General features: G+C 47.0%; 1 protein-coding gene and 1 long non-coding RNA gene across 2 annotated transcripts in view; one reads left to right on the top strand and one right to left on the bottom strand.

Moving 5' to 3' along the window:
* The window catches only part of LOC310695944 (uncharacterized protein), a 54,525-nt gene that overhangs the window by 19,301 nt on the left and 21,687 nt on the right, over positions 1-13,537 (top strand). The window contains exons 13-18 of the mRNA XM_083480881.1: positions 138-276; positions 623-813; positions 2,687-2,812; positions 5,175-5,376; positions 11,730-11,892; positions 12,773-12,887. Coding sequence (XP_083337007.1) covers positions 138-276; positions 623-813; positions 2,687-2,812; positions 5,175-5,376; positions 11,730-11,892; positions 12,773-12,887 — 936 coding nt within the window. The remainder of the gene's footprint in view (positions 1-137; positions 277-622; positions 814-2,686; positions 2,813-5,174; positions 5,377-11,729; positions 11,893-12,772; positions 12,888-13,537) is intronic.
* Positions 6,606-8,758, bottom strand: LOC310696109. The gene is made up of 2 exons (XR_014520432.1): positions 8,682-8,758; positions 6,606-6,780 (listed from the first exon to the last, which is right to left on the bottom strand). It is a non-coding gene; the product is annotated as an uncharacterized lncRNA (long non-coding RNA).

The following is a 13,537-nucleotide window of genomic DNA, read 5'->3' as shown; positions in this document are numbered from 1 at the left end:
AGTATTTCCTGCACTGACTGGCAGTGGCTCTGGAGGAGGCGGTTTTTCCCAGCCCTACCTGGAGATGAATTGGGATGACTTTCTGCATGCAAAGCATATTTTAGCTTAATTCTCTTTATCTCCCCTCCCCCTTGCAGTTAAGGTATAGGATCAAATTAAGACCTGCTGATGAAATCTATCACCTGCTGGAAGAATCCTCTGCCCAGGAAACTCAAAGGAGAACTAGCAGAGATCAGAACATGCTGTGGGACACAGAACAGTCTCTGAGGATGAGAGGTATGGAGGCACAGCTTCTGGCTGTTGTGTTTGTGTGGCTGTCTTGAACTACAGCTGAGCTGAAGTTTCTCACAAGACAGTTCCCTTGGAAAATATCTGAGATGTTTCATTTCCCCTTAGAAAAAGACACATTTGCAGAATTTTCTCCACAGTTTGTTGTTGGTTGGTTGGTTGCAGGGGGGCCCCTCCCACCCCACTCAACCCCCCCACCCCATAATCCTCTGGGCCTCAATTTCCCCAGCTGTGCCCTAGAGCAGCACAGTTGCATCAAGCTCTTCTGTAAAATGTCCTTGCTGAGCTTCTAACAGTGTTACTTGTTGAGACAATTGGTTTTTGGTGACTCCAGTTGACAAGGACGAGAGAGACCAGGAAGCCAGAGTTCGGCTTTTGCTCAGGAAGATGCTGGAGAAACTGGTCCAGTTCGTCCGGAGGATGCAGCTAGAAGAAGGACGGATCCAGATGCAGTTGAAGGAAGCAGAACGGCAGTGGAGCAGAGGCTTGCACATGGAAGAGGCCATTAGAGAGAAATCCAGAAAGGTGAGATCACCACCTGTTCCCCAACATGATCTGCCATGATCTGGCTTTGATGTACTGTACATTAAAAACCCTGATTTATCTGTCTTCGGTGGTATAGTGCGGGAAGGAATGCAGGTGGGTACAACTCCAGTGCTTTTATTAGAGAAGAGGTGATCACAGCTCTGTTGGAGTGCCAGAGCAATTTAAAGAGCCTTCTTGCTCTAGCAAGTGAGTGAGGAGATAATGTGGCTTTCAAGTTGGCTTGTGGTGATGAGAGATTAGCATAAGGCAAGTCAGAAAATGAAGCAAATCATCAAGCAGAGGCTGGGTACCTCTTTCCTTTTCTTTGATGGGGTCCCTTCTTCACACACCCTCAAAGATTTCTGGGAACTATGGTTGGCTAAGGGTGCTGGAATTGCAGGTGTCAGATGGTGGTGTGGTTGCTCGAGAGTAAACAGGCAAGACTCTGACCTGTCTTTTCCAGGCTTTATTCTTGGTGCAAACTATTTACAGTGAAGAGCATCATAAGTTCATGTCTGGCTCAATCGCTAGCAGAATCTGGGAGTGGTCAGTCTTTGCACCTCCCCCAGCATAAAAGTCGCGTCACCCCCAGACTTTTCCTTCCCTCCCTGCACCGAAGCCTACTGCGCAGAATGGGTGCTGGCAGCGGCATACTTCCTGCCTCTCCGGTTTGCTCAGGCTTGGTGTTGAGGCTCTCCCTAGCATCCCCTGGTCCCTGCACCTCTTCTCCACTGGAGGTGGGGCTTTCCTCCTCCGCTAGCAGAGGAGGAAGTGCTTCGCAAGATTTTCAGAGGCTGCCTATAACACAACTGCCCTTCCATCTCTTGCCTCTGAGTTGATGGCAGTTCCCTGACATCCAGTCTGTAGTGAGTAAACTCCAATTCCCAGAATTCTTTGGGGGAAGCAATGTATCTGAATGTGCTTTAAATGTATGACTTATATGGGTAACACTTTTTTTGCCTGTCCTTTGCATTTCTGTTTGAAACCCTGAATTATCATAATAGTGTTATAGGTTTTGCGTGCCAGAGTGTGTGGGCACTAGCTAGGGATAAGCCATTAAGGAACAAAGGCTGAATTGACCAGTCATTAACCCGTCAGTGCAAGTCACTGATAAAACAGAAGACTCTGCTGGGCACAGAGAGGGAGGTTGCCAGGGTTACAGTGGGAGATAATGGAGACAGAAGGGGAAGTTGCATTTTGGCAAGGTTTGTGGGAGGGAGAGAAGCAGCAGGAAGTAGGCAGAACAGGGTTGTACCCAGAGACCAGGGAGCATGGCTGTCCTCTGCTCAGGACCCAAGCTTGATGAAGTTATGGGAGAAGAAACAGGAGGCACTCTTGAGGTGTAATATACTGCACTCCCTCCATCAGTGTCTATACGTGTAAATAAAACCATATATCTCAAAGATACTGCAGTCTCTACTGTGCCTAATTTTCAAGAAGGAAACACAACTTGGGTAAGTGCCCGGAACCTCCTGGAATCTTGCTAACACTCAGCAGGGATTGTGGATGGCACATAACAATAATGTCTAAAGTAGCACATGATAGGAAAGCAGGTAATGAGCAACCAAGCATGGGATTGTCTCCAACTAAGTTCTACTCAGAGCAGACACAGCAAAAGCAATGGACTGGAGTTAGCCATGTTCAAGCTCAAAAACAATAATACAAAAACAAATGGTTGTGCATCATATCTGTGGCCACCAAAAGATGGGTCCCACATTTTCTGGGAACATTTTGCCGCATGCTTCATGTTAACATTTTGCAACACAAAAATCTTGGCAGTCACATTTCTTGATGCTTAATGCTGCTCTTAAGCAAGATGGTGGGAATGGGAAGAAGGGGTTGAGATCATCCCCACTTCTCCGCCTTCTTCCAGATCACACTGCATCTTGTGGCTGGATTCCAGGAACACATTGCAAAGCAGCAGACCGGCGTGGAGAGTGCCCACTGCAGGCTGGAATATTTCCGAATATTATCAGATACGCTGGCCCTACAGACAAAGGTATGCCATTCTTGTGAACATAGGTAGCTAATTGAAAACCAACTTACTACCAGGTATGTCTATGGGACTGTCACCATTTTGGGGTGGGATTCAATCATAGGTTGCACAGCTTAGGTCCAAGCTATCTGAAAGACCTTATTCCCTCATATGCACCTGCCTGGGTTATGAGATCTTCAGGGGAAGCCCTTCTCTTGGTCCTGACTCCCTCACAGGCTCACTTGGGCCTTCTCAGTGGCTGCTCTGACTTTGGAATCCCTCCCTATAGAAGCTAGACTGGCTCCCTCCTTCTTGTCGTTCCACTGGCAGGTGAAGACTTTTTTGTTCCAGTAGGTTTTTGGGAACGGACTGCTTTTAATGAAAGGGCTGGTGTCATGCTGTTTTTATTGTAATTATTGGTATGGTTTTAATAGATTTCGTATGTGTATTTGTGTTTGTTTGTGTGTGTGTGTGTGTGTGTGTGTAATTCTATCAATGTTTAATCTATTTTTAATGGTTGATTTTCTATGTTTTAAGCAATACTTATTTTTATTTGTAAGCTGCATTGAGTTTTGACTAGTGAAAAGGTGGGATATAAATAAATATATTAGTAGTAGTAGTAACAAGGGACCCAGGTGGCACTGTGGGTTAAACCACAGAGCCTAGGACTTGCTGATCAGAGGGTCGCGGTTCGAATCCCCTCGGCGGGGTGAGCTCCCATTGCTTGGTCCCAGCTCCTGCCAACCTAGCAGTTCGAAAGCACATCAAAGTGCAAGTAGATAAATAGGTACCACTCCGGCGGGAAGCTAAACAGTGTTTCCGTGCGCTACTCTGGTTCACCAGAAGCAGCTTAGTCATGCTGGCCACACAACCCAGAAGCTATACGCCGGCTGCCTCGGCCAATAAAGCGACCCCAGAGTCAGTCACGACTGGACCTAAAGGTCAGGGGTCCCTTTACCTTTACCTAGTAGTAGTAGTAAAAACAACAACAACGTGCATCGGGAGTTCTTGCACAACAAACCTGCTTTCCCGAAAGATCAAACTTTTTCCAATAAGAAAAGTGATGGGGAAATAAACTGGAAAGTGTGGGATAAACTTTGCTTGATGAAACGTCTTCTAATCTGTGGTGCAACCAAACCTGAATACTGCACAAAGTTCAGGTTGCCTCACCCTGAAAAAAGGATACTGTAAAGCTATTTTTGTTTTAAAAAAAGCTTCAGGGAGGGGCAACTAAGAAGATCAAGGGATGGAACAACTCCCGTATCAGGAAAGATTACAGCCCTGGGGCCGTTTTAGTTCAGAGAAAAGGCAAGTAAGAGGCAACACGTTAGGAATGTATACAGTTACATACCCACTAATATTTCTCTGGTGAAAATAGGGACATCCTATTTAAATTATTGTTGTTGTTGTCATCGTCATCATCATCATCATCATCATTGTTATACCCCGTCCATCTGACTGGGTTGCCCCAGCCACTCTGGGCAGCTTCCAACATATATCATAAAACATTAAACATTAAAAAAACTTCCCTATACAGGGCTGCCTTCAGATGGCTTGGGGGTCGCATAACTCCATACTCTCCAAAAAAATTCTGATGAGAAATTTCTCTGATGAAAATAGGGACATCCTAAGGAAAAGTGGGACATTCCAGGATCAAATCAGAAACCGGGACAGTTTATGTAAATCCAGGACTGTCCCTGGAAAATAGGGACACTTGAAGAATCTGCAGTTATGCTTGGTGTGGATGAAGTTGAATGCTGGAAGATTCAGTACAGAGAAAAGGAATTACTTCTTTACACAGTGCATACTGTAGATAATGATGGAATCTGCTCCCATAGGAGGAAGTGATGGCCACCAACTTTGATGGCTTTAAAAGAGGATTAGGTGAAATTATGGAGCCTAAGGTTCTCAGTAGCCACTAGCCCTGGTGGCTATTTTCTACTTCCACTGTTGGAGGCAATATGTGTCCGAATACCAGTTTCTACATTTGGGTCTGGCTTGTGGGTTTCTCACAGGCATCTGGTTGGCTGCAGTAAGAACAGGATGCTAGATTAGATGTTCTGATGACCCTGCCAGCACCTTTCTTCATATGTTCTTAGCCTCCTTGCAAACAAATCAGAATGAATGTTCATTAAACAGCTAATATTGTCTGATCTTCCTGCAAACAAATTAGGATGAATGCTCAGTCATCTGGAAGCTTCCTAAAAGCTTAACCCAAGGATGATCACATGCTGCAAAAATAAAGGTTTTCCCTGGATTGGGTTTATTCATATTATTCACCACTCAAAGAGTTGCTTCTTTTACTGGTTCCTATAGCTGGGTTTAACCCTGTGAAAAATTCAAGTGGCAAATGTTTGCTGAGAGTTAATCTTCTTCTCTGTCTCAGGACCTTCTCTCCGGTTCATCCCAGTGCTTTCTGAACTACCCGGGCGCAAAATTCTACAGCACGGCCGGCACTGCCCATGGAAGTTGGGAAGTCATCAATCGGAAACTGATCCCGCTCCTCAAGTCTGTGGTTCAGACTCTGGAGGAGAACAAAAGGGGTCCCTTGTCTCCTGAGATGCTTCTGGGTCTGGGATCAGGAGAAGGTGTGGCCTGCTGTTTCCATGGTCTTTGCAATGCTTGTCTTTCAACCGAGCAAGAGATGAAACCGTATTCTGAGCCGCGAAATAAGTGCAGTTGAGTTGCAAGGCCAGCCCTACCATTAGGTATAATGAGGCAGATGCCTCAGGTGGCAGATACTAGGAGGAACTTATGGCAGCCACCCAAGCTTTTTGTGCTGGTCCCGTGGGTTATCTGAGAGGCGAGGTCCAAGTCCAGTCTGTGGTCAGAGGTGCAACGCAGAGGCAGTCCATAGTAGCTGAAGCTGGGTGCAGGGCAGGGAGTCGGGTGAAGTCAGCAACAGGCTTGCAAGCAGGGAGCCAGGGCGGGTCAGGAGCTCAGGCAGGAAAGCAGGACAGGGTTCAGGCAGGAACTAGCAACCAACAATGTTGCTCCCACAATTTGGGACTGGGGCTGGCTGGCTTTTATCTGCCCCGAGGCATAGGGCAGCCCCGATCCTCTGGTGACTCACCTCTCCTGGCCTGGAGGCGAGCACTCCTCCTGCGGGAACTTAGTTCCCTCCGCCTCTCTGCCCTGAGCCTCTGCAGCTCAGGAGAGGCTAGAGGGTTACCGGACCCAGAGGCAACCTCAGCTTCATCTGACGGGGCTGAGAGTGGAGCACCTGCAGGCAATGGGTCCTCCATCACCTCAGGAGCCAGAGCAGACTCAGCTGATGCCTGCACCTGAGGACCCAGCACAGGTGAGGACCCTTCAGGCTCATACCCCAGCCCCCGCTCAGCTGGTTTTGGAGGTGAGGAATCCTGTGCAGGCTGGGATCCCTCAGGTTCAGCATCTGAGTCCGAATCCCAGGCCATCACACTTTTGCTCTTGAGCCATTCCCCACCATCACTTAAAAGGCCACTTTCATTCTTCTGAGCTGGTGCCCCAGTGAGGATGTCTGCTTGTTGCTGGTCTGGGACTGCTGAAGAAAGCGTCTCAGTGAGTGTGCAAAGTTCAGGCCACGAGTTTCAGCAGGCATTCTGCTTGTGCATGCATTGTTCCACTAATTCTGCATGTGTTGTTGCAGCCACCCACGGCATTGTAGCGTTCTATTTTGCAATGTGGGTCTCCAGCCAAGAAACACGTAAAAAAATGAACAGACCAGTGCAAAATGTGCATTGAAATGCATACACTGGTACAAAAATGCTTTCTGGAAAAAGACTTTGCAGAAAAGAAAAGAGTACATTAGAAGAAATTTACACTAAAATGCTGGGGGTTTTGTGAGGATTTTGTTTTTATTTAAAATATAAATCACAAACTGATGAGGAAATGTGGAGAACTGAAGAATGGGGAAATAACAAACTGGGACAAACTGAAATGGACATATTTTCCCATCCCTAGGCAGCACAGCTCCATAGCCAGTGTTGCAGTAAGATTCAGTCTTGTTGCCCCTGATGAATGGAAAAGGCATATTATATCTCCTGTAGAAGCCCAAGGAAAGCTATACGAGTACAGTGGTACCTCGGGTTAAGTACTTAATTCGTTCCGGAGATCCGTTCTTAACCTGAAACTGTTCTTAACCTGAAGCACCACTTTAGCTAATGGGGCCTCCTGCTGCCACCGGAGCCCGATTTCTGTTCTTATCCTGAAGCAAAGTTCTTAACCTGAAGCACTATTTCTGGGTTAGCGGAGTCTGTAACCTGAAGCGTATGTAACCTGAAGCGTATGTAACCCGAGGTACCACTGTATATAATACTCATGCCTGCTTATAAAGTCTTTGCCTATTAAGCATTCAACAGTGGAATCATAAACCCATTTCATGAAGATTTAGTTTCTTTATTTGTTTACTGTTCCCATTTCTAGCCTCATTTTCCCCTCCAAAATGAAAATACCTGACAATTCTCAGTGAAAAACAACCACCTGATGGTGAAACATCAAAACAGGAGAGAATCAGAGCTCAAAGAAAAGCACTAGCCGACAGAGAAGCAGACGAAATTAAAAAATCTAACCAAAAATCTTAGCAGCAAGGAGATCAAAGTCTTATTCGAAAAATTAAACTTTTCAAACCACTTGTAACACAGTAATTCAGCTGCAAGACACATTAGGATGGATGTGCCAAGCACCCTGCTGTTGGGGGGTGGGCATTAATGCTGTGGGGATGCTGTTGTTCCTTTGAGGAACCTGTGAGTACCTCCAGATGTGGCTGGACTACAACTCCCATCATCCCCCAGACCATCAGCTACATTAGCGGGAGTTGAAGTCTGACCAACAATGCTTGGAGGCTTGTAGGTTCCCCACCTGCTGGACCTACAGAGCAGAATGAAATGAAGTGGCAGCACCACCCACTGGCAGCTAAAGGAATGGCTGAGCAGTGCACGTTGGAGTCATCAAAGGGGTTTCTGCAGTCGCTTCACATAACATTGTGCCTTTGGGGCCTACTAGAAAATAACCCTACAAAGTTTGGGCTGATTAGGAATGCTGTTGCACACAGGGTCTGCTTTGGGGCTTCCCATAATGGGAATCTGGTTGGCCACTATGACAAGGTAAAGGTAAAGGACCCCTGGATTGTTAAGTCCAGTCAAAGGCAACTATGGGGTTGTGGCGCTCATCTCACTTTCAGGCCAAGGGAGCCAGTGTTTTTTCGCAGACAGCTTTCTGGGTCATGTGGCTAGCAGAACTAAACTGCTTCTGGCGCAACAGAACACCGTGACGGAAGGCAGAGTGCACGGAAACACCGTTTACCTTCCTGCCACAGCAGTACCTATTTATCTACTTGCACTGGCGTGCTTTCGAACTGCTAGGTTGGCAGGAGCAGGGACAGAGCAACAGGATCTCACTCCGTTGCGGGGATTCAAACCGCCGACCTTCTGATCGGCAAGCCCAAGAGGCTCAGTGGTTTAGACCACAGTGCCACCCGTGTCCACTGTGACAACTGGATGCTAGACAAGATGGACCACTGGCCTGTCTCCTTCTGATGTGCTTATGTCTCTATGCTGCGCAGACTCCCAATTATTTGTTTTGTCTAGGAGAACTATTTTTATACACCACTTTTCAGGGGGAACCTCGCAAAGCGGTTTCCATAAAATTATCAAAACAATGAGCATCAATAATTAAAAAAGAGACAATTGCTCGGAAAAGAGCAAAAACTCTCTGCATTGAAGATGCCATTTGTGATTTTATTCCCTTTTAATTTCCAGGTTTGGGTGGGTTCAGAATCTGTCTCTGCGGATGTGCCCTTGCATTATTCAAACCCTGACCACAAGATTTTCATGTGAAGGCACTATAAACACTCTGCGTCTAAACTGCTTCCCTCTGCAGTTTATTTCCCCCCTCAATTAATTCAGCAGCATACCCGGAGTCTGTTAGCACAGGATTCCTTCTGTCCTCAACTTGGCAGCTAGTGGATGAAGTACAGAAAATCGATGGCATCCCTTTTACTCCCCACCCCCCACCCCACTCTCCTGGGAATTCAGATCTATCAATTGTGATGCAGCCAGACTCTTAGTTACACAATAGATCTAAATGGGGGGGGGGGGGGTTGTTGGCAGACAGTGCTAGGATAGAGCTGGGAATATGGAGAACAGGATGGGGAAGATGTGCAGGCAGGCAGGCATTAGGGTTCTGCTGACAAGGCCAAAACAGGAGCTGAGCTGCACTCAGAAAATGCTAAAGATTTTTATTTTCATCCAGTCCTTCCTTAAGCACCTGTTGATTGTGCACAGGCCTTTTACCATATCTTATGTAGATGAATTAGATTCACTTCACATGCATTTGTTTAATATTTAAGCTACTTAGAGAGGGAACCTACTCGATTTGCACTTTTGAAGCCAGCACATAGCCATCCTTTGAAATTCACACAACTCCAAATTTTGCAATGCAGTTCTCCAGCCAAGTAAAGTTTGCGAATGCCCATGCTAGGCCGAAGTGTTTCCCACATAAAATGTGATATATTAAAAATCCATTTCCAACGCATTGATTAGCTCAGTCAGCAGAGCATTAAACTATTAATCTCAGGGTCGTAGGTTTGAGCCCCGCATTGGGCAAAATATTCCTGCATTGCAGGAAGTTGGACTTGATTAGCCTAGTGGTCCTTCCCAACTCTATAACTCTATGATGCTATGATGCTAAGATCCCATTTGCAATACCAAGCTCCCATCTAGAAGCAACTCCTGAAGTGTCTGGGATGCAATATCAGTTTGGTCAGGAAGGCAGCCACACCCGTGGGTCATGGCAGGTCCACAAGTTAGTTCAGATACTGCAGATGCGCCTTGAATTCTGCCCACTAAGTGACTACCTAGTATGAACAGAGAAATCCGTCAATTTCAGTTCCTTCTATTTCTCACTTAGGGACGCAGGTGGCGCTGTGGGTTAAACCACCAAGCCTAGGACTTGCCAATCAGAAGGTTGGCGGTTCGAATCCCCGTGACGGGGTGAGCTTCCGTTGCTCGGTCCCTGCTCCTACCCACCTAGCAGTTCAAAAGCACGTCAAAGTGAAAGTAGATAAATAGGTACCGCTCAGGCAGGAAGGTAAACGGCGTTTCCATGCGCTGCTCTGGTTCGCAAGAAGCGGCTTAGTCACGCTGGCCACATGACCCGGAAGCTGTACGCCGGCTCCCTTGGCCAATAAAGTGAGATGAGCGCTGCAACCCCAGAGTTGGTCACGACTGGACCTAATGGTCAGGGGTTCCTTTACTTTATTTCTCACTTTCCTAAATCCAGATCTCCACATATCCACAGCAATATGTGGGTTGTTGTTTTGTCAAAGCTCATGGAAATTAGTCAGCATTTTAGTATGAGTCTCTCTTAAAATACTTTTTCATATATAATTTTAAGTAACACACACATTTTTGCAAGTAATTCCCCTTTGCAAATGCATTTTAATGTTGTTTTCATTGTGGTGCATTTTTATGCACTCTTCCCCCTAATATATGCATCAGGGTTTGTTTTTTAGAACTGCATTGCAGCATTTGAAGAAGTGGGCATTTTGAAGCTGAATTCTCCTGCGGTACACAGATTGGTTCAAAATGTGCATATTAGGTCATTTCCCATTAACGTGCAAACAAAACACAACTTCTCCCCTGTCCAGACTGCCTGCTCTGGCTTCTGGCTTCTGTTAAGCAGCAGTGATCTGGCTTCAGCCTTAAATGTCCTACCATTAAAAATCAGTAAAATAGAACCCCCATAGTTTCTCAAACTTTCTTTTAGATGTACAAAGTCTTGTCACTTGTCCGTATCTTTGGACTGAAGACTAAGGGGGGGGGGATACAGTTCAAGCTGGGAAGAATCCCAAAAGCCTTTAAGATTTGTCAGCAAATAGTTGGTGGTTATTTAAAAAGTACCAGAACTGCATTAACGTAATTAATAGCAGGCAGGGTAAAAACCACACATTTCCTCTCACATGTTGTTCCTTTTTGCCCCCTCCACTGGTTCCACATACAGAACCGAACGCACCTGGCTGTTGAATCTTGCATTTGCACTGGCAATGGGAAAAAAACATACCCTATCTCTTCTGGGGGCACCAGGCCAGCTTAGGGGCCCCCGAGCAGCTTAGTTCCAGGGACTGAGGGGCAGCTACCCCCCTGGCATTGGATATCTGAGGAAGCTCTCCCTCTCTCTATCTAATAGTAGGGCCGGCCCTGTTTGGAAGGGAGGGTTATTTAACCCTTTGTCCCCACCACAATTGCAATTTGCAGAAACAACCATTGGGAGTAGTGGTTTATTTTACAAGATAGCAGCTATGCAAAGGTAGAAATGCCACCTCAGATTGGGCCCTCAGCCTCTCAGCTAATTCACCAGCTGTTCTAATTAAGCCTCAGCCCATGCCATGGACTACTTCATCTGTTGCCTTTTCCATCCCCATTATCCAATTTTAGACCAGGAATAAAAAATAGGTCCTCAGGCCCAGGGGCCCTAGGTGGCCCTCTGGGCCTCTCTTTGTGGCCCTTGGGGCTTTACTTCCCAGGTCACACTCCATCCTGGCCCTGCTTTTCTTCCTCCTTGCCCAGCTGGAATGTGTCATGCTTGAACTCTTGCTTGCCTGGACAGAGAATAGAGAGGAATGTTTGAGCGTAAGTGGAAACCAGCCTACTGGTCAAATTCACCCTTATTGGTCTGCTCGCTTTTACCTCTGGCCCCAACCACCAGTGGCCCTCGGAAGGAAATGTGGCCTTTCAGGTTGGAAAAGGTCCTCACTGGTGCTTTAGAATATCAGCTTTTTGGACCTGAAAGCCGTCGCTTCTTTGGCTTAGGGCAGCTGTCTCACTTAATGCCACTACCAAGCTGCTCCACATTTGTTTGCAGACACCCTGCTCTACGCAGTGCTTCCCCCTCCCAGAGAAACGGTGAATTTGATAAGCCTTCAAAAGAAGCATCCCTTTGACGCCTCTCATTCCTCCTATAGGCTACTCATCCAGAAGCACTCTGAAGGTGTCTGAAGCTGCCGGCGAAGCATTCCGGACCGAAACGAGGCAGGAAATGGCTCTTGCTGCGGCAACTCTCTCGCCTGCGCCACCCTCTTGGTCCACACCAAACAGATCCCAGTTGTTGCAAGAAATCCAGACCAGGTGAGATGCATGGGTTTTCCTCAAGCTCCAAGGCCCAGCACAAAACACCCGGGCGCTGGGGGCCTTGGGCTGCCCTCTAATGACACTCTTGCCATTGGCATAACCCTAAGATTCTCCCTCTTCTGCACAAGCATGATGCAGAACAGCTGTGCAAAACAGGGAGAGCTTATTCCTTAAAGGCCATAGGATAGGCAGTTTCTTTTAGGGAGGGGTCAACACACTTCTCAATCCAATGGGAAGGCTGGGAAGGAGCTTCCGTGTTATTACAGCTCTGTGCTGTCTTAATTCTTCACGGGATTGTGGTTATGATGCTTTTTCTTCTTGGCATTCACAGTGTTTAGAATCATAGGGCTCTTAAGCTCTGGGACTACTCGATTGGTAGAGCATGAGACTTAATATCAGGGATGTGGGTTCAAGCCCTGCATTGGGCAAAAGATTCCTGCACTGCAGGGGGTACATGATCCTAGTGGTCTCTTCCAACTCTGCAATTCTATGATTCTATGATCAGAGGAGGTTCTGCTTCCCTCCTTGGCAAGTTCCAAGTCCTCCCCAGCCTCCACTGAGGCTCTTTTCTCTGCAGAAAATTGGGGGGAGAACCAGCACCCATGCTCCCTCTTCCAAAGTGGCTGAAGTCAGGGAAGATAGGGAAGATCCATTCCTCCTCCAGTCCACATTCCCACCATTCAGCCTCCTCCTTTTGCTCCTTCATCCTCCTGCATCAGTGCCTTTCAATCAACATCTGATCCCAGCAGCTCATTACAGCTCCCGCCTCTTCCTGCCATTCTTTCAGCAACTGGAGAATCAATTCATCTCTTTCTCACATGGCAGCTAATAAATCTGCCAGCGCCTCCTGACATCACCTGTGCTGTTGTTTGGGCAGGATTTTCTTGGAGAAGCACGCCAGCGAGATGGTGCACCTTGAGCTGTCCTTGATGGCTGAGGAAATCAACATGATCTCTTGCTTTTGCGAATCCTCCAAGCTGAGAAAGGACCTGGTGAGAGAGCTGTCTGTCACAGAGACGGGTGATGGGCAAGAGAAAGAATTTGCTCTATGGAGTTTCCTCCAGTAAATGAGATCTTTGAAGGTGGATGATTGGTCTTGATGCTCAGCATCCAATTATCTGGAATGGTTGCATGAATCAAAAACGGTGCTATGCTTCCATCCCCAATATCTCCAGGTAGATTTGGAAAAGAACCCTGGAGAACAACTGTCAATGAGTGTAAAGACTGGAAAAGGGATTGGGAGTCTGTGGCCCTCTAAATGTTGTAGGACTCCACCTTCTATTATCCTTGACCAAGGGCCATGCTGATGGGAGTGGGAGTCCAACAAGATCTGGAGAGACAAAGCTTCGTTTCTGAGCACAATTCAAAGTGTTGGTGCTGACCTTTAAAGCCCTAAACGGCCTCAGCCCAGTATACCTGAAGGAGCATCTCCTCCCCCGTCATTCAGCCAGGACACTGAGGTCCAGCTCCGAGGGCCTTCTGGCAGTTCCCTCCCCACAAGAAGTGAGATTACAGGGAACCAGGCAGAGGGCCTTCTTGGTAGTGGCACCCTCCCATCAGATGTCAAGGAAATAAACAACTACCTGACTTTTAGAAGACATCTGAAGGCAGCCCTGTTTAGGGAAGTTTTTAATGTTTGATG

The sequence above is a fragment of the Podarcis liolepis genome, assembly GCF_965112155.1.
Source record: "Podarcis liolepis genome assembly, chromosome: 16".
NCBI lineage: Eukaryota > Metazoa > Chordata > Lepidosauria > Squamata > Lacertidae > Podarcis > Podarcis liolepis.
The sequence above is the reverse complement of the archived record's forward strand: the minus strand, read 5'-3'. Positions and strand labels throughout refer to the sequence as shown.